Raw genomic sequence first — 21,620 nt, 5'->3', positions numbered from 1 at the left:
GTCTCCCTGAAATCAATCTGACATGTCTCCCTGAAATCAATGTTGGTGCTACTTCTCCTTCATAGTGATTCATATTTTTGATCAACTCTCTTAAAATAATATTATAATCAATATAATGATGACAGGTATACAGTTTTTGCACAGCCTTTTAAAATATAAGGTTCCGTGGATCAAAACTACTGTAAGAAAATAGGTTTACACACATATATCATGTCATGTAATCTAGTAAAATTGAACTTTGATCAACTTTAGCCCACACATTAAAATTATCAGACCACATTTTGGTATACTGTCAAATCTTGGCCAATACTTCTGGAGCAGGAAATTCATATCCGCTTATTGGAATCAATTGATAGGAAATTAGCCTCATAGATTACTCTTGTTGATGTTTTTGGATAGCTTGTCATGTGAAGACAACCATTCAATAGCTGCCATTAGCTTGTTTAGGTCATTCACACGAGCTATTCCACTGATTAAGGGGGGCACCTGCCATTTTGCTGCATTTCAATGGGAGTTTTCAAATGTTCACTTTGATTTGGTGCAGGTCCCAACTCCCCCTCCATTTCTTATATTTTTGGTGAATATTTTGGGCATCATCTATCACTAATACCTGAACAATTTGAAAAGAAAAAAGTAAAGAAATTGTTGAAAATATATTATAGGCATCCTTTTTTAGATACCTTTTAGTAACATACACTTTACTGTTGTGCTATGATGTATAAGGCAAGTATGGGTCTGTATGCAAGAAATGACTTTCAATCATTGTCGGTATTTGTTAACAGGTGAACTACTTCTTCAAGGTGAGGAATTTGAGTTGCAGTTATCAAGTAGTCTACTGAATCGTGCCTCGTGCCATCTAGATGAAGTCTTCTCACCAACAAGCATTACCAGTATCACATCAGGGTAAGTAGTCTACTGAATCGTGCCTCGTGCCATCTAGATGAAGTCTTCTCACCAACAAGCATTACCAGCATCACATCAGGGTAAGTAGTCTACTGAATCGCGTGCCTTGTGCCATCTAGATGAAGTCTTCTACGCCAACAAGCATTACCAGCATCACATCAGGGTAAGTAGTCTACTGAATCGCCTCGTGCCATCTAGATGAAGTCTTCTCACCAACAAGCATTACCAGTATCACATCAGGGTAAGTAGTCTACTGAATCGTGCCTTGTGCCATCTAGATGAAGTCTTCTCACCAACAAGCATTACCAGTATCACATCAGGGTAAGTAGTCTACTGAATCGCGTGCCTCGTGCCATCTAGATGAAGTCTTCTCACCAACAAGCATTACCAGCATCACATCAGGGTAAGTAGTCTACTGAATCGTGCCTCGTGCCATCTAGATGAAGTCTTCTCACCAACAAGCATTACCAGCATCACATCAGGGTAAGTAGTCTACTGAATCGTGCCTTGTGCCATCTAGATGAAGTCTTCTCACCAACAAGCATTACCAGTATCACATCAGGGTAAGTAGTCTACTGAATCGTGCCTCGTGCCATCTAGATGAAGTCTTCTCACCAACAAGCATTACCAGCATCACATCAGGGTAAGTAGTCTACTGAATCGTGCCTCGTGCCATCTAGATGAAGTCTTCTCACCAACAAGCATTACCAGCATCACATCAGGGTAAGTGGTCTACTGAATCATGTCTCGTGCCATCTAGATGAAGTCTTCTCACCAACAAGCATTACCAGCATCACATCAGGGTAAGTAGTCTACTGAATCGTGCCTCGTGCCATCTAGATGAAGTCTTCTCACCAGCCAGTATCACATTAGGGTAAGTAGTCTACTGAATCGTGCCTCGTGCCATCTAGATGAAGTCTTCTCACCAACAAGCATTACCAGCATCACATCAGGGTAAGTAGTCTACTGAATCGTGCCTCGTGCCATCTAGATGAAGTCTTCTCACCAACAAACATTACCAGCATCACATCAGGGTAAGTAGTCTACTGAATCGTGCCTTGTGCCATCTAGATGAAGTCTTCTCACCAACAAGCATTACCAGTATCACATCAGGGTAAGTAGTCTACTGAATCATGCCTCGTGCCATCTAGATGAAGTCTTCTCACCAACAAGCATTACCAGCATCACATCAGGGTAAGTAGTCTACTGAATCGTGCCTCGTGCCATCTAGATGAAGTCTTCTCACCAACAAACATTACCAGCATCACATCAGGGTAAGTAGTCTACTGAATCGTGGCTTGTGCCATCTAGATGAAGTCTTCTCACCAACAAGCATTACCAGTATCACATCAGGGTAAGTAGTCTACTGAATCGCGCTCCTCGTGCCATCTAGATGAAGTCTTCTCACCAACAAGCATTACCAGTATCACATCAGGGTAAGTAGTTTACTGAATTGTGCCTCGTGCCATCTAGATGAAGTCTTCTCACCAACAAGCATTACCAGCATCACATCAGGGTAAGTAGTCTACTGAATCGTGCCTCGTGCCATCTAGATGAAGTCTTCTCACCAACAAGCATTACCAGCATCACATCAGGGTAAGTAGTCTACTGAATCGTGCCTCGTGCCATCTAGATGAAGTATTCTCACCAACAAGCATTACTAGCATCACATCAGGGTAAGTAGTCTACTGAATCGTGCCTCGTGCCATCTAGATGAAGGCTTCTCACCAACAAGCATTACCAGCATCACATCAGGGTAAGTAGTCTACTGAATCGTGCCTCGTGCCATCTAGATGAAGTATTCTCACCAACAAGCATTATTAGTATCACATCAGGGTAAGTAGTCTACTGAATTGTGTCTCGTGCCATCTAGATGAAGTATTCTCACCAACAAGCATTACCAGTATCACATCAGGGTAAGTAGTCTACTGAATCGTGCCTCGTGCCATCTAGATGAAGGCTTCTCACCAACAAGCATTACCAGCATCACATCAGGGTAAGTAGTCTACTGAATCGTGCCTCGTGCCATCTAGATGAAGTCTTCTCACCAACAAGCATTATACAAGCATCACATCAGGGTAAGTAGTCTACTGAATCATGCCTTGTACCATCTAGATGAAGTCTTCTCACCAGCCAGCATTACCAGTATCACATCAGGGTAAGTAGTCTACTGAATCGTGCCTCGTGCCATCTAGATGAAGTATTCTCACCAACAAGCATTACCAGTATCACATCAGGGTAAGTAGTCTACTGAATCGCGTGCCTCGTGCCATCTAGATGAAGTCTTCTCACCAACAAGCATTACCAGCATCACATCAGGGTAAGTAGTCTACTGAATCGCGTGCCTCGTGCCATCTAGATGAAGTCTTCTCACCAACAAGCATTATACGAGCATCACATCAGGGTAAGTAGTCTACTGAATCGTGCCTCGTGCCATCTAGATGAAGTCTTCTCACCAACAAGCATTACCAGTATCACATCAGGGTAAGTAGTCTACTGAACCATGCCTCTTGCCATCTAGATGAAGTCTTCTCACCAACAAGCATTACCAGCATCACATCAGGGTAAGTAGTCTACTGAATCATGCCTCGTGCCATCTAGATGAAGTCTTCTCACCAACAAGCATTACCAGCATCACATCAGGGTAAGTAGTCTACTGAATCGTGCCTTGTGCCATCTAGATGAAGTCTTCTCACCAACAAGCATTACCAGCATCACATCAGGGTAAGTAGTCTACTGAATCGCGGCTCGTGCCATCTAGATGAAGTATTCTCACCAACAAGCATTACTAGCATCACATCAGGGTAAGTAGTCTACTGAATCGTGCCTCGTGCCATCTAGATGAAGTATTCTCACCAACAAGCATTATTAGTATCACATCAGGGTAAGTAGTCTACTGAATCGTGCCTTGTGCCATCTAGATGAAGTCTTCTCACCAACAAGCATTACCATTATCACATCAGGGTAAGTAGTCTACTGAATCGTGCCTCGTGCCATCTAGATGAAGGCTTCTCACCAACAAGCATTACCAGCATCACATCAGGGTAAGTAGTCTACTGAATCGTGCCTCGTGCCATCTAGATGAAGTCTTCTCACCAACAAGCATTATACGAGCATCACATCAGGGTAAGTAGTCTACTGAATCATGCCTTGTACCATCTAGATGAAGTCTTCTCACCAGCCAGCATTACCAGTATCACATCAGGGTAAGTAGTCTACTGAATCGTGCCTCGTGCCATCTAGATGAAGTATTCTCACCAACAAGCATTACCAGTATCACATCAGGGTAAGTAGTCTACTGAATCGTGCCTCGTGCCATCTAGATGAAGTCTTCTCACCAACAAGCATTACCAGCATCACATCAGGGTAAGTAGTCTACTGAATCGTGCCTCGTGCCATCTAGATGAAGTCTTCTCACCAACAAGCATTATACGAGCATCACATCAGGGTAAGTAGTCTACTGAATCGTGCCTCGTGCCATCTAGATGAAGTCTTCTCACCAACAAGCATTACCAGCATCACATCAGGGTAAGAAGATGGATCATGAATGAAGCACAGCCCTGGGAAAACCTGTTATTCAATGTGGTATCATTCACATGTATGGACTCACAAAATGCACAAGTCTTTTTACCTGTATGAAAAGCATATCCTAAGTATTTTGATGTATTTTCTACCCTGTAGAAGTTGAACTATGTTCTGCACACTACTCATTCAAATAATAGTTAAGCACTCACAAAATGCACCCTTAAGTCTTTCCCTGTATGAAAAGCATACTGTAAACAAGTATTTTGCTGTTTGTTTTTCCTACCAAGTATGATTATGATCTGCATGATATGTTTTGAATATAATATGATCAAGCAAAATCAGTCTGAAGTCAGAAATATTGATTTAAGCAATTAAAGAGTTTCCAAACAAGAGAAACAAAAGGAAACATTATTTTCCTTTCAAACTGTGTAGACTCTCATTCATCTGGGTATGTTGAAATTAAGATTTAATTTAAATCTGGTCAACCAGACATACCTATTTTGACGGATCGAACCGACGCTATGCGACTGAAACCTTCAGTCTTCAGCTGGGTTGTGATGCAAATGACCTGAGTACGGACACTTCCGGTATTGATGACAATCGACGAGGAATGTCTTTATGATTCGGTCCCAGCCGTGTGACAGCTTTGCATCACAACCCAGCTGAAGACTGAAGGTTTCAGTCGCAACGCCGGTTCGTCAGTCAAAAAGGTATGTCTGGTTGACCAGATTTAAATTAAATCTTAATTTTAACATACCCAGATGAATGAGAGTCTACACAGTTTGAAAGGAAAATAATGTTTCCTTTTGTTTCTTTTGTTTGGAAACTCTTTAATTGCTTATATCTTTTGAACTAGTTGTTCAATTTCAATGTGGTTTCTGCAAAATGCAGCTTTGTAAATGCTTTTTGCTATCCAACAAGAAACTGAAAATTGAATATGACCAACTTCAGACTGATTTTGCTTGATCACACCACTTATGTTTAACAAATAATAGTAAAAATTTGCATTTCACTCTTATACCTTTTTCTTATTCTTTATTTCCCATTGTAATTTTCATACACTAAAACAGGTTTTCGTATGAAAAGTGATACGTTTTATCTCATATTTGGTGTTTTTTATACCCTAAACAAGAACTTGATATCACATTTGACACTGAAAAAATTCTCTTTCTTTACTTGTTTTTTCCCATGGGACTCTGGACTGATAAACATATTTTGAAATGAAAGTGTATCAGAGATGGATACTAACTTTTGTATTAAACTCTTCCACAGTCACACAGCCAACAATCCATTCCAAGAGTACAATTATTTGGTGAAAGAGGACCCAGTACAACATGCAGCTTTTATTGATATCATCAATAAACTTAAACAAGGTAAGGCATAAAAAGGTTTGTGTACCTCTAAATGAATTCAACTGTTAAATAAAATAATAACATTTATACAGCACCTTTCACATCAGTTCGGGGGCACTGCTAATTCAAAGACGTCTTTGATATCAAAGACGGGTCAGTGATTTCACATACGGGGGTCTGGGATATCACATACGCCGTGCTTTTTTGACAGTTCGGCGCTAGATGCAGCAATTCGGCACGAAGGTGAATGTATCAGAATATGCTTTCCTATATTTAGCAAATATCTATCTGTGCAAACATCATATCTATCTGTGCAAATTCTGACAATGGTCTCAGAAAATACTTAGATTGCAAAATCGAGCCATTTACGGCCCAAATCCAACGTTTTGAAGTAAAAAATCCCAATTCACGTGGAAGGGGTGAATATTTGGCAAGGAAAACAATGTGGGGACAAGGAATTTTTCGCCAGTCAACGAGGGGGGAGGGGAGCGATATTTGGCACGCATTGTGGCGGCATGCTGGCGGCACCTTTTCAAAAATATGTTCAAAAATGACTTGGGGGGAAAAATGGTAGGCCCCTATGGAAACGTTCAGGCCTAACCTCGTGGCCTGACTCTTCTTGCACACGTGCATGGGGATGGATTCGGATAAATATGGACACTTGTATTTTATTAATAGGGGTGGGGTTATGTTATGATCAGGTGGCTCAAAATAGATCAACAAATTACGGTAAACCAGGCGCGCGCCCAGGGGGTGGGGCTTTGGGGCCTGCAGCCCCCGGGTCTTAAAAAAAAGAGGGAGGCAGAGAGAGAGAAGGGAGAGGGAAGAGAGGGAGGGAAGGGGATGAGAGTGACAGAGAAGTGGCATAGCCAGGCCTGTACGCAGTATTTCTTTTAGGGGTGCTGATTTTAAAAGGTGAACCTTTTTCCAGGGGGTGGTGCAATTTTGTAAAAAGTGGACCTTCTACCCAAAACTTTAGACTTATTTGACTAAAAAAGCATAAAAAACCTATTTGTTTTCTTTTTTTACATCTCACGACCCCCCCCCCTTCATACTGGCCTTGGCAAAGCCAGTGGGGCAGTAAGGTATATAGACAGTGCCCCCTAAAAAATCGAAGGGGTGGAAAAGGGAGGGAAAAGGAAAAGGCCTACTTTTTCGGTCTAATTTCCCAAAAATTGAAAGAAATATACCAAAAACTGAAAACAAATATAAAATAATACCAATACCGGGACGAAAATGTTACAAAAATCGGCACAAAATATTAGCAAAACTGGGATGAAAATTTTGTTTTGCCACAGCCACCTAGCCTCATTTCAATGTCCGGGCATTTTCAGGCAAAAGAAAGGCAGAAAAGTGGAAAGAAAACAAGGAAGAAAAGAAGAAGAGTACGTTCTGAGTTATTGCGCATCATATGTTCATGCTTGAAATTTGTGATACGGAAATCGCATCCACTGGAAATCCGTTCTAAAATACATATTATGCATTATCATGACATGATGATATGGCCTATAGGCTATGCTTAATCATGATGGTCGGAAAAATAAGTTAATAATAGGGGCCTAATATAAAATGTTTTTAGTTTGAGGATAATATCCCCCCTCACAACTCGGGTCCGTTGAAATCTATTATGCCGAAAATAATACCAATAAATAAGTTTAAACTTTTACACAAAATTACTTTATTGTGCCTTTCATTAATTTTTTGAAATTTCCCCAACATCTGAGGGAGCACATCCCCCTCAGGTACCCTTCTCCGTCAAAAAGAAAAGGCTAACTTGCAAGTATCCATATGATATAGGCCTAATTGAGTAGGTTCATACCCATAACATTTGCGGCCCAGAAGTCAGGTCCGCAGGAAATTTGTATGAATTACAGGCCTATCATTCATATGCCTATAAGCCTATTATAGCATATCCCCTCAAGCACCCCTTCATGCTAAAACAAAAAAGGCTACACTTAGGCTGAATTGTAGGAGTTATTGAGCACACGATTCATTTAAAACTAAAATTTGGGTCAGCTGGAAATCTGTAAAAAGTATCTGTTCCGAAAAATAACCAATAAACATGTTGCACCAAATTGCTCCATTGGGCCTTCACATTGAAAAAAAAATTGTCTAATTGAGGGGTGAGGGGCATATCGCCTCAGACAACCCTAGCGGCGCTGCCGCGCCGCTGTTCAACATTTTGAAATTTTGTTCAGTTCTCGGACTCTAGAAATGCCTGTAAATAATAACGATGATAATAATTTTAGGAAATAAAAATGTTTTAATGAAATAGTGAATAAAAATGCTTCTAGTTTCTTCTTGGTATTGGTTGAAATTGTTTCCATGAGTCTGGGCCTGAACAATTAATTTACTACTCCCATATAATGTTGCAGTTCAAGTATAATACTCTATCTATGAAATATTAATGTAGAAGTTTGGTGCATTCATCACCACATGTTGAGTTTTGATGTGTACGGAGAATTGAAAGTTTGCCAAATGTCGTCGAGGAAGAAAAGTTATTCTGCAACATTTAAGCTCAAGTTATGAAAAAGAGCAACACAATTTTTTTGGCATTCCCCGATTTTTTACGTTTACTATAAAGAGTGTACCCTGAGCCTGCGCTTTAATTCATGAATTGGATAGTAAAATTAGCAGACACTCAACTTGGGCTAGCTATGACCCTGATTAGGCCTACTCGAAAAATTAGGGACGCTGCGCCGGGTCACGGTGCACCAACATGTACTAAAAAAGTTTGCGGCTGGGTTTTGAAACTAGGGAGTATGTGATTTATGAGACGTCTCTGAATTATGATACTGTCAGGTGTCTCGGCACTGAAGAGTCTTTGATATCAGAGACGTCTTTGAATTAGCAGTGCCCCCGAACTGACATGTATCAAAGCCCTATACCGCTGTCATTAGAATATATCAGCTGCCATACATCGCCCAAAACATGCTCATACCTTTGGACTGCGCTCAATGGACAATATTCCTAACAGCTCCCCATTTTACCCCTGGGTAGAGATAGGCAAGTCAGGTTAGTACAGGAGCAGCAACCTCAAAAAAATGACTTCGTTCACCCTCCACTACATACAAGGTTTGACACCATAGGTAGTTAGTATGGACCCTCTAGATCACTGCTAGGTAGGTAGTGGACTCAAATTGTGGTATCACTTTTTTTTACAGGTCATTTTATGTATGGACGATAATCGCATAAAATCACAAAAAATAGGACAAAATTAAGGGGTAGGGGAAATATAAACTCCAAGAACTCCACTTTTACTCATGATATTGAATTCATTTTGGTATCAATATGTAGCTAATTGATTTGTCTAACTTTCTAGTATTATTTTTAAGCAAAACAGGTTTCATTTGAGCATATTTGGGAGTATATAGTCCATAATCGAGTGGATACCCGATTTTTCTAAACCATGTGTGAGGTTTGAAACTGGCCTAAAATTTCACAACTATAATTTATATTTCCCCAATTTGAGTCCACTACCTACCTAGCAGTGATCTAGAGGGTCCATACTAACTACCTATGGTGTCAAACCTTGTATGTAGTGGAGGGTGAACCAAGTCCTTATTTAGGCCCCTTGTGGGATCTTGCTCCTGGACTAGGTAAAGCGCCTTGCCCATGTGCACAACATGATTGCACTATCGGGGCTCAAACTCGCAACCGGCTGCGCCACCGTGCCCCTGTGCTGTTCAAAATACTTACATGCGAGATACACCCCCACCAGTGGCCCCATTATGCTTGTGCTTCATTCTGTATAAAATATTTGATCACACATAATGTTAAACACTTCTAATTGCCTAGTTCAGAATTGTCAATGAAAAATGGCCAATTTGGTGCAGAACTTACCCATATTCAGAACTCTCACCGTTAAAAGCCAACAATGCCAGATGTTTTAACACTAAGCTATAAATACAGTTCACCTGTGATACTGAGAGTTGCACTGGGCAGGGGAGCAAACTTACTTAAACCAATGTGTTGATGAATGTTTTGGCAAAAAAGTCAAACTAGATATAGAAAACATACCATTTTAAAGCATCATTCCCCAAAATGCAATTGATTGTGCTATGTAACTTGTGCTGTGGTATTTTTTTCAGTGATATTTAAAGCAGCTGTGTCAGATGGCATATAAACAAATAATTCTTCATCATATTTTCATGCATTGGCATTGTCCAGGCCTAAGTGTATACCCATAAGACTTGTATTGTAAAACTATGTATTTAATTTAATACACTTTTGTTGGTGTGCAATAGTTAAATAGTCTGTATTCATTCTTTTATAGATGGAGGGTCATCATTATTGCAGGATGTGATGATGGAGATGTCAAAGGTCAATGAGCATGCTCACAAGTTTACATTTACAATTGTGTTCTATCATTTGGCAAGGCAGCTAGCTCAGATTTCCAACATGGAGGTATGTATTGTATAATGCCCCATCACAAAAAGAATAAAATATCTCAAGTCAAAGGTATACTTTGATCAGTACCAAAAGTAGCAAACTTTTTCTTTTACTTTTATTCAAATACAATATTTCATCTTGACAAAACCAATTTGTTTTACTGACCTGACAGTTTCGACCATCTTGGACGATGGTCATCTTCAGAGTGATGTTTTTTTCGACTTCTGTACACCAACAGAGGGCGCACCAGCGCCCAGAAGTGGGTCGTACACATGACCAAGGTAATGGGCCCCCTCGCCGACGTCTCTGTTCATGGTGTTTGGTGCTCTCTTCCTTATCTATGAGTACTACGGATTGCATTTATGAAATCCCCTGTGCAAATTGTGACAGTACTTATGTAGGAGAAACTGGGTGTCGCTTTGAAACAAGACTGAACGAGCATAAGAAAGAGACAGAGAAAATAGCGCGTAGTAAAGGAACTTTCACTCGACAAACAAGGAAACAATCGGTCAGTGAACAGTCCAAATCAGCGATTGTGGACCACGCCGCACAACAAAATCATGTTATCAATTGGAAAGATGCCCAAGTCCTCGAGAAAGAATGTAATTTGGGAGCCCGCCGTATCCGTGAAGCAATCTGGATAAGGAAGAGAGCACTGAACACCATGAACAGAGACGAGGGGCCCATTACCTTAGTCATGTGTACGACCCACTTTGGGGCGCTGGTGCACCCTCTGTTGGTGTACAGAAGTCGAAAAAAACATCACTCTGAAGATGACCATCGTCCAAGATGGTCGAAACTGTCAGGTCAGTAAAACAAATTGGTTTTGTCAAGATGAAATATTGTATTTGAGTTTCTACAAACCTAATGAACCTCTTCAAGATTTTACTTTTATTGTTTTTCTCTCTATGGATAGAAAACACTTTTTTCCAAGGGTATGTCAAGCGCAAATAATATATTATGTACTACTTTTACTCCAGTGCAGTCAGTGTGTATTTCATTTTAAATTCAATTGTAATTAAAATGTAATATAATGCATGTGTTTTCTGAAAATGATCACTGACATAATATCTTTGATTTGATTGTTTAGATTTGGCAAACAGAAGGAGACATGCTATCTGCAGACCTTCCCATGTTCAGCTTATCACCACTGGAATATATTACAAAAGTAAGAGTCTCATGTGTAATTTGGGACATTCCTGAGATATCTTAAGCAAAAGAGAATTATGTATGAGATCATTGGTGTAGCATGACTCATCCTGGGGGGGGGGCACCAGCCATGATTTGTGGGGCACCAGGCTTGAGGGGGGGCACAAGTCTTTTTTTTTTTTTTTTTTTACTATGGGAATTTCTCAATTTTCAAATGGATGGGGGGGCACATACCCCTATGATGCTATGCCACTGTATGAGATATAACCTGTTTTGTTTGGTCCATGGGCAGACATTTAAAAACTTGTGGGAGATGTTTATCAGATTGGATGTATTTGGTGATTATGGTTGCAAGCACTTTGCCAAAATAAAAACAGGAATGCACTAAGTAATAAATAATGAAAAAATAACAGTATACCCCTGACAACATCAGTTTAGTAGCTATATAAAGTATAGTGCCGTTGAACAGCAGTGGAAATTTGTAATTGTATGGTGATTTTAGGTCTAAGGTTCAAACTCATTTTGACGGTGAGGTTTGGCCTTTTTTTCTTGCATTTTCTTGTAATGAGCTCCACATAGCAAATGTAACACAGAAGACCTGGGTGCATTCACTGATTTGATAGTACAGGGGTAATAAATAAATAAGCATTTAAATAAGCATAAGGGATGATCTTTACTTTTACCTTTGTATGTCAGTATTTTAGAGCATTTTTATCTCATGATTTCTTCTCAGATTGGTCAGTATGTGATGACATTACCACAACAATTGGAACCATTCACGACTCAAGAAAACCCGGCTTTGGAAAAAGCACTGCAAGTTGGCAAATTACCATACCCACCTGAGGAAGGTAAATGTTACACACAAAACCAGGAACATGTCGGTCAAACCAGGAACATGTCGATCTTATCTTGATATAGCTTTAAAAGTACAGTCCAACCTCTTTTATTCGGCCATGATGGGACTAAGCATTGTCCAGACAAGTGAAAAATCCAGAAAAGTGAATTACATGTCATTCTGCATTGACTGTCCCAAGAACTGAAATTGTGACAACAAGATTGTTTTAATATTGGGTAATAACACTACAAAATAGCTTTTATAGTGCTTCATGCAATATATGTCATTCTAAGCATTCAGAGTGTGGAATTAAGGTGTTAAATCATCAAAAATATGTTTTCCTATGAAGATTTCACAGCTGGATAACAGAGAGATTCATATAAACAGAGATGTCACACTTCCGGATTTATCCGGATTTCCAGATTTTTTATGTGCTCCGGATTTAGAAAAAAAAAAAAAAAAAAAAATTTTGGAGTGTCTCTGGTCTGGTCCCTGGACCAAGAACTAAATGTTAGGATCATTCATGGTTGACCTACAAAACATATTGTTTGTGTTTTTAATATGCAAAGTGATAATTTGTGTTCATGTCATAGCATCAATGATTTCAAAATGGATACAAATTCAATACATTTTAAAATCATTAATAGAGCATTTTTTTCCCTTTTTGTAGGCCAACATTTTCTGCAGTGCAAAATGTGCAGAAACCCTCTGACTTGCACATTAAGCCCCCGGATGTTGTTGGCCCCCTCCCACATACCCGAAGAGGGGGTGGGTGTCAAAAATTTGATGAATCATCGTTTTTATATTGCACATTATATATATATATCAATTTCAGCCATGTAAGCCATGTTATTGGCTTACATTTGAAGAATGTCTCTTATGTACAAAAGTATAGGAAACTGAACATTTAAAACCACTTTTTTTAGGATGAAGGAAGCATTTTTTCAAAATAATTTAAAACAGGTTTGAATGTCAAAAATGGTCTCTTTTGGGGTGCTAAATCGGCTAAAATCACATGGGCTTAAGTTACCTAATTTGCATATTTTACGGTATAATTTTGAGAAAACAAGCCAAGATAACAGCCTTGAAGAATATTACATGTATTACCAAATTAGCTCTTCCAGAAGACTTACTGAGGGTTTTTTTCTGTGTAGAAACCCATGAGCTTAGGGGGGCACCGCCCCCTCGACCCCCGCCGGGCGTTGCCCCTGGACCCCACCAGGGGCCCTTAAGCGGCCCCTGGACCACACACCGTAGGGCGAGAGCTCCGCCGCTACACTCACTACGCCTCATAGAAGTTCAGGATTTTTTGGGTCAGCCTGTGACATCTCTGATATAAAAGAGGTCCGGATAAGAGAGGTTGATTGTACTTATTAAACATTAAATTGACAACAAGTTTGTTTTTGTCTTGACCTTACATCCGATAACTATCCTGTTCTTTAATTAAAACAAAATAATGCAAACATGTGTATAATTACCTTGTCATACTAAGTTATTCTATAAAGATCTAGAAAGTAACTTTGAGTTACTTATACAATATGTACTTTTGATGACTTGTCAGAAAATATAACACATTGAGTACAAGTTTTAAATAGGTTCTGCAATCTCTGGTCTAATAAATTGAGTAGTACTAGTAGTACCCATGTTTTTCTAACCAAAATACTATGTAGGCTCAGCAATTATAGAAATGAAGGGGTATGACTTGGAGGACTAGCCTGAAACCATTGTAACTACAGTGTGAGATACACACATAACCTTAATATTTCCTTTGATGTTCACTTGTATGTAGGATCTGAGGAAGAGTCTGATCATCTTGCTGACCATTGGCTTGGGGCTGTTGCTAGGGGAACCATGCACACCTATTCAGAAGCCATTTTGAGAATACCTGAACTAACACAACATGCAGCAAGGCAACTTGCAACAGATATAGGTAAATAATTTCCATTTATTGTGTTAAAGTGTCAAGCTGCCAAGTTGTTGAATTTGATTTTGTGTCAGTGTTGGGTGTAAAAAATGACTATTTTTACCTACCACATAAACATCAACCAAGGAAAAAAAACTTGCATGCGTAGCTATAGCAAATCATTTCGAACCGTTTTTTTAGTTAAGAAAAAGTGGAAAACATTTGTTGCAAAATGATCCCTTCCTAAAATGTAATAAACAGCGAATAATTAGCAAATGTGATGACAATCAAAAGCTGAGATTGACTTTCATATACAGGGTGTCCCTGAAAGAACGATATCATGAGGAAATTCAATTTTTGAGTATTTTAATGACGAATTAAGGCAGCTGTGTACTCTCAGACATGCATGTAGTAAAAGTGCAATAACTTTGTAATTATTAGCGCAAAACATACAAAAGTATACATTTTTATAAGGGCAAGACATCAATAAATCTTAATATAAATACAGATTTGGGGTAAAAACAACAATTATAAAGAAAATCACAAAAAAGTGAATTTTTGGCAATATTCATAACAAAAAAACACTCTTTCCAAAATATTTTATTTTGTTTTTAGCTCAATCTTGAGGCTCCATTCCAAAAACGTTTTTTTTATTTTTTTGATATCGGCCTTAGTTTTTGAGATATTGACCATATAAGGCATCAAATTGAACTTTTTGAAATTAACAAAGGCCTATTTGCACAAAATGATGCCTAAAATCGGAAATAGACCAAAATATAAAAAATGAGAAAACTGTTTTTTGAGTCGATCATGCTTTTTACGATGATCATATTTGCTTACCTATAGATGCTGTATTTATTGAGTTATCGTGTACCTAAATCGTCATTTTACTGAGAAAATGAACATTGAAATAATGGCCATTGAAGTTTAAAGTGATCATATTTTGCACTTTCATCGAATCTCACAGGAGAATGCGACAGTTTTTGTTTTTCTACCTTATATTACGGGAACATCGGGTTAATCCACAGCCCCTTGAGAAGTTTGAGCGAAATCCATTCATAACTTGATATTTAAATCGGGGAAAGAACTTGAAAAACCCACATTTTATCAGCTAAAAGGAGCCATTTGACCACTAGGTTTTTGTGAAATCAGTGCTTCCGTGGTGTTTCCATAAGATGCGCCACAAGATGCAGATAAGCATCACAGTATCAGTAAGCGCATTTCGATACTCAACGCGATGCGTTGTTATTGCTGCATAATACCCTGCTGGTACAACAAAGATTTTCTTTCCTTTTCAATTTCAAACACGAGTGGAATAGGGAAATAAAATCCTTAAAATATTACAGTTGGAGTTTACAAATCTGGATTTTTATTCCTTGTATTTATAAAAAACATAACAAAGTACAAACATATCAAAAAAACTCAATTTTGCGAAAGAAACAATGTCTAGAGTACACTGCCGCGTTAATAACCTATGCGATTGAGCTATACAATAGCTATCTTATACTTTTTTAATTTTGAAAATTTGTTGCTCCATTCTTAAAATATCCACAAATATGCCATGATCCCAGGCCATGATACCTCATTTTGCATCCTTTCCACGAATTCAATACCAAATACATATGGATTGGAAAAGATAAAGGAAACGCATTACAAAAGGAAAGACTGCAAACGGTTACACATCTATTTTACTTTGTTTATTTGGAACTGGTATACTTGTCAAGCACTGACACCTTTCTACTTTCTTGCTTTTCGAGCTCCATTGTAACCTTAGACTTCAAATAACCCCACAGGAAAAAGTTTAAAGGGGTAAGATCAGGTGATCTAGGTGGCCACTCCACATCATAGTCGAGGCCATCAACCCGACCGGGAAATATGGCTCTCATGTAGCCTTTCACGTACAATACGAGCGCGATGGATGGAAGCTCCATCTTGTATCAGCCACACTCTCCTCAAAGCACCATTAAATTTGTTCCAGCTCAGGAAACGCTGCATCGTTGATGATATCTAATTAACCTTGTGCATTCACATTACGGTCAAAGAACACGGGACCAATCACATGGTTTCTGCCTGTAAGTCCCACCCAAACAGTAACTTTCCTCCTGTCTGAAGGTACATCGTACACAAGTCCACGGGGAAGCTGTCCTCTTGGGGAGTAACAGTGGACATTCGATGTGTTTACTTTGCCATTCATGTAAAAGTTGGCTTCACTGACTATGAAGGTGTCCGATAGCATCCTTTTAGGTTGTGTCAACAACCACTGACAAAAATCTAGTCTGCGCTGTGCATCACCACCCGGCAGAGCATGTCGTACTTGGATCCTGTATGGATACCACTCTAGATCATAAATGGTAATCCGCTTTAAAAGTTGTTTTGCCTATTTGATGAACTGGATTTCGACGGGCGCTAATAGTAGGATCTTGCTCCAAAGCCCTTCTGACCGCATCAATGTTCTGTGGAGATCTTCCCTCTCTCCTGCATTCAGACACCTCAGACTGCCTGTTCCTGATTGTGCCATGTTCATCAAACTTGTTTGCATTGGACGTGACTGGTCCCTTTGAAGGAATTCTATGTGCATTAGGGAACTCAAGTGCAAATCGTTGGATAACTTTCACAGGGCTATGCGTTTCCCAATAGACTCTTGTCATGAACCCATGGTGTTCTACTGGAAATTGGGGTCGAGTTACCATTTTGAACAGTTCTAAAGCTCTATCTATTTGCTACTGAAAAACAGTCTTCTGACTGAAACTGAACTCATGTTATCTTGTTTGTAATTCAAAAAACCTGCCGTCAATTGTAATTTTGGGATTAAGTAACATCGATTAATTTGGTCTTAACCTTTGATCAAGATTAATATTTTTCAGTATTGTAATCAAATTTCACACTTTTGAGGATCGATGGTTTTTATTGATTGCTGGTGAAGCGTATCACATATTAAGTTTTCACCGGCAATAAAGCAATGACCTGTACCTGAATAATCGACTACTGAAAGTAGGTATGAATTGTTCAATGCAATTTTGACTTGTGGAATGGATGAAAAATGAGGTGTAATTTTCAAATTGTTATAATTCAGGAATGACAAGGCCAATTTCCAAAATTTTAAAAACCTTTGATAGCTGCGAAATTGCTCCATATCATACATGTTTCAGTTCTGTTCAGTCAGGCCATTAAAAGGCTCAAATGTTAGCTTTTCAGACGATACAGTTCTTTCAGGGACATCCTGTATAGCATAATTATTTCTTTTATAGTTATATACCACTAATAGGCCTGGGCAGGGCATGAAAATCAGATGATGGCAGTAACCATGTAAACAATCAAACTATATATAAACACAACTGTAAAGAATGTTTGACTCAACTTTTTTTCGTTCTGTATTTCAGACTACTTGTGTAATGTATTTGATGCATTAGGTATCAATGCATCCAAGCCACTCAAAGATGTAGAGACACTGATTAAGCTTCCATTGTCACAGTAAGTATTACACTGTCAGGTGCTCTCACAATGATTTTAGTGTAGATCTTAACCACATTCATATTTTTGCTATGTATCCAATGCTTTTGCTCAGAAAGGATGGACACTACTTTGATAAAATACTTCATTCATGTTTTTGATCTCGCAAAAAATGTTTAGATTGTGTTAATTAAGGTGTGTCAAAAGTGGTTTAGCATAATTATTTATTAACTCGATATTCAATAGCAAGGTTGAATTTGAGCAGATATCAGCTGAAAGTGCACCTGTTAATCCTTAAGAATTGTCACCAAGAGCAAGCCCATAAGCACCCACCAAGTTGCATTATCTTAATCATGTGGTGGTACACGTTACACAGTCAATTTGTTACAGGTTAAACCTTATTGAAATAGAAAATTTATAAGCCTGCAAAACACATTAATTTAACAAGCTTGTCTGGCTACCTTTGTGATCATGTGACAATTGTATGGTAATTGTTCAATAGGACATTGTTATGCACAGTTTGCCTCTCATATCACAAGTGATAAAAACACATCCATGAAACTCCATTGCTCCTCCTTGCATGGTCTTCCCAAAATGAACGTGAGTGTGTATGCCCTATAAAATTTTATGTTGGGAAGTGTTTATAAAGCAACAAAAAAAAATCACTATATTGGGCATACATTTGCATGTAGAACCTCGCTTTGGTAGCAAGATGGTGTGTAAATAGTCAATGTATAAAAACAAAGGGTCAAGACCAAATCTTAAAAAGACTTGTATTTTTCTTTTTCTTTTTTCCAGGTATGGTGAAACAAAAGGCAAGATTCCAGACAGAGTTGTTCATGCCATCGGCACCATGAGAAGTGCCAAAGAGAAGTGAAGTAGATAATTGACTATCTGGATTAGAATCTTCTGTCCTTTTGCTCTCTGTACATTCTTGATTTGGCCAACAGCCTGTGAATCAGGCATCGTCATAGGGAAGCAAAAGCTCCGTCACTGTCATTGAGAGGGGGAACAGTAGCCAATAAGAGTTGATTTAAGAATATCCAGCTTTTTGCTGCAAAATATTTCTCTAAGGAGTAGTCTACCACTTCACTTCACCACCCAGGTTACATCCCTTGCTGTGAGTTGTTTGATTTGCTTACAGTCCTTGGCAAGGTCATTTTGAACTTCACTTGCCAATGCATGCATCCTGTTTATCATGTGAAATCTTGTAATTCCACTCTCCCTTGGGCTCATCTGGTAAAGGCGAGGCAGATGACCCTTGATAAAAGACCTTGTTACAGTTGGTTCTGATCAGGTAAATAAGCCCGATTCTTGGCTACACTTGGAAAAAATGCCACGGTGACCCCCTCACCAGGTCGCTTGTGCCTGGCCAGCCAAAGTCAGGATTATCTCCTAGATTTCAGCTGCTTATGTCTAGATATGCTTGACAGAAAGAAAAATAAATAGCTCATGCCAGGGGCATGCAGTGCTATGCAGCTAGTTCAACAAGTGATCTGCCAATATTGCATGATGTGATTCAATCAACCAATCAGAACCCAACTTCTGTGAGGAAAAATGTGGAAGGACTTTGGTAATGGGTGTAATCTTTTGGTATTAAACGTTCAATTCAGTTCAATCACCTTTTATTAGCTATAAGGTTTGACTAAATTAAGCACCAGTTCATTCCTTGCATCTTTTTATTCACTGACACATAGAAGGAGTATTGTCAACCGCAAGTGTCTGCTTTTAGTTGCTGGCATACAGCAATACTATGTTCAGCAACTGTTGAAGCACCAATGCTCACAGCAACAGATCCATGACACAGGCACTCTGCTTCCAAAAGGTTGCTCACCCCTGCTATAGAGTGTCATTGGCCTGGGATAAACTCATTGCAGTTGGTCATATTCTTCTTGAGAGTTTCACACTAAACACAAAGTCTAACTAAAATAGAAGGAATTAATTGTTTTCTGTTGGTGATATATTTCGTACATGAAAATGCAACACACTTTCCACTGTTCTTTGTAATATTTTGTTAAGAAACCATTAATGTTAAGTTTGTGGACAATGTGGGTCTGAATGTCAGGTTAACTTGGACAGGTTAATACAATCTAATGACACATGTATTATTTCAATTTCTGATATGAAAGAAGTAATTTCTGGTTATTAATTATTTAATGAAATAAAATAATGTATATAATATAATATTCAAATATTGTGTATTTGTCAATCAATAAATATGTGTTGCCTAGCTTTGGAATATACCAGTATGTAAGTTATGCAAATACATCAGTGTTTCCCCAAACAGAAATGCCTCCACATTGTCTCATTGCTGTTGCATTTCAAAGCACTCTTTTTTGCCAAAAGGGTGCAAGTCGTTCCAAACCGATTTCAATAATTGACCTCATCTTGACAGAAACTACTAAAGGGCAACGGATGGGACAATAGTTTATAATGACCTTGAGAATGCTCTACCAGATATCATCATACACCGCATTCCACCTGTCAATAGATCAAGCTGTGATGAGTGTGTTATCCTGGACAAAAGATTTGATATCAAAGAAAGAAGCTTAGTTCTCTTCATTTGAACACATAGATATTACTCCAATCTCTAGGAGTAAGTCCATGCAACTTTTTGTTATCTACAGACCACCACCATCCCAAAAGATTTAACTAAAAACTAAAATGTTCTTCAAAGAATCTGATAAAACCTCTTCCATCCCTCGAAAATACTCATTCATGTCTAGACCTGTTAACACCATCAAATATTGCACAGGTTGTGGTGGGTCCTACCCACAATCGTGACCACAACCTTGATTTGGCAAATGTTCAGAACAGTAATCACATGATATCAAAAATCACGTTGGATGATAGGTAGCCTGCCATCTGATCATGAAGGCTGAAATATCTAAGCCGGAGTCATCAAGAGTTATTGTCACCTCGAGGAAATTGCCTAACATCAATACTGGCTTCAAAAATTAAAGATCCATTGTTCTACTCCAATAAAAAGCACTTACTATGGTAGTATTGAAATGTAATCGGGTTTTCTTTTTCAACACTGATGTTGTTGTGACGACCTTCTGCTTACCGCAGATGGTGCAGGCTGAGATTATAATAGTCTCAGGTGCAGGTTACTCAGCAACGTGGTTGTCAATTGATTTCCTCTTCAGGAGATCGTCAAATATGAGTGAAATTATATATTGCCCCATTTCTCTGTTCATACTGGTGCCTTGTTGGCCATAATCAAGGTACATTTTGTTGAAATGAGTGTTGGGGTATGTGCCTATTCATGGCGAAATGGGGAAAAGCCTAATCTCATGTACTTGTCAGGATATTGACATTCTTTCAGTAAAATAACATCAATAGGAAGTCTTGCAATAGGAAGAAGGGACTAAAACCAACAAAATTTGTTGCAGGAGTGGTACGATATGCAAATTGTATCGCTGATAAGTATTTATACCAGTCTTTATGAAATTGATTCACATAATGTGAAATAGTATCTAATGTCATTGCATTATACCTTTCTTGAATTGCATTGCATTGTGTGTGATATGAACTGGTATTTAGTTTCTGTATATGCATAATGCGACATACTTCAAGTACCAGTTTACTGAGAAAGCTGCAGCCATGTTCACAAATTACATAGTCAAAGGAAACTCTAGTCACTGTAGATGTGGAACGAAGATGGTCCTAGTACATCTACACTAACCAGTTCAAATGCTCCCGGCATTTTCATTGTGATTAAGGGTGCCAAAACTTTATGTGTTTCTGATGTGAACAAGAAATACTTGACCTAACCCAATTGTCTATATCTCAGTACATATCGCTTCCAGAAATATTGCTGACGGATCCGATCATAAGTTGGTTGGAAACCAAAATGAGCGGCGAGTACATGGTCGTGACAATATTCAAAATTGTATCAATAAATATGATGGGAACATGAAGACGTTCGACATTTCCTTGTTTCGCCAAGGTGTGCCATATGTGATATACAACCAGCGAGAGCAAAATATTGTTCTGACTGTAGAACAAAATCTCTAGCCTTTGATGCATCTTTAGGCAACTCATCACGATCTAAATAAGCCAACATTGAACTAGCAAACCCATTCGTCAGCAATGCCTCTTTGAATTT

At 38.8% G+C, this 21,620-nt stretch overlaps 1 protein-coding gene across 1 annotated transcript in view; it reads left to right on the top strand.

Annotated features, from left to right (window-relative positions):
* LOC140155910 (conserved oligomeric Golgi complex subunit 7-like) overlaps nucleotides 1-19,761 on the top strand; it is a 53,545-nt gene extending 33,784 nt beyond the window's left edge. Inside the window, exons 17-24 of the mRNA XM_072178927.1 lie at nucleotides 783-903; nucleotides 5,701-5,801; nucleotides 10,057-10,187; nucleotides 11,263-11,340; nucleotides 12,055-12,169; nucleotides 13,946-14,086; nucleotides 17,440-17,530; nucleotides 18,308-19,761. Of these exons, the coding sequence (XP_072035028.1) occupies nucleotides 783-903; nucleotides 5,701-5,801; nucleotides 10,057-10,187; nucleotides 11,263-11,340; nucleotides 12,055-12,169; nucleotides 13,946-14,086; nucleotides 17,440-17,530; nucleotides 18,308-18,386 (857 nt within the window). The 3' untranslated portion in view covers nucleotides 18,387-19,761. The remainder of the gene's footprint in view (nucleotides 1-782; nucleotides 904-5,700; nucleotides 5,802-10,056; nucleotides 10,188-11,262; nucleotides 11,341-12,054; nucleotides 12,170-13,945; nucleotides 14,087-17,439; nucleotides 17,531-18,307) is intronic.
* Nucleotides 19,762-21,620: the final 1,859 nt, after the last annotated feature.

The sequence above is a fragment of the Amphiura filiformis genome, chromosome 6, assembly GCF_039555335.1.
Source record: "Amphiura filiformis chromosome 6, Afil_fr2py, whole genome shotgun sequence".
In the NCBI taxonomy this organism is placed as follows: Eukaryota; Metazoa; Echinodermata; class Ophiuroidea; order Amphilepidida; family Amphiuridae; genus Amphiura; species Amphiura filiformis.
Note: the sequence above shows the minus strand (reverse complement) of the source record. Positions and strands in the feature narration are given on the sequence as shown.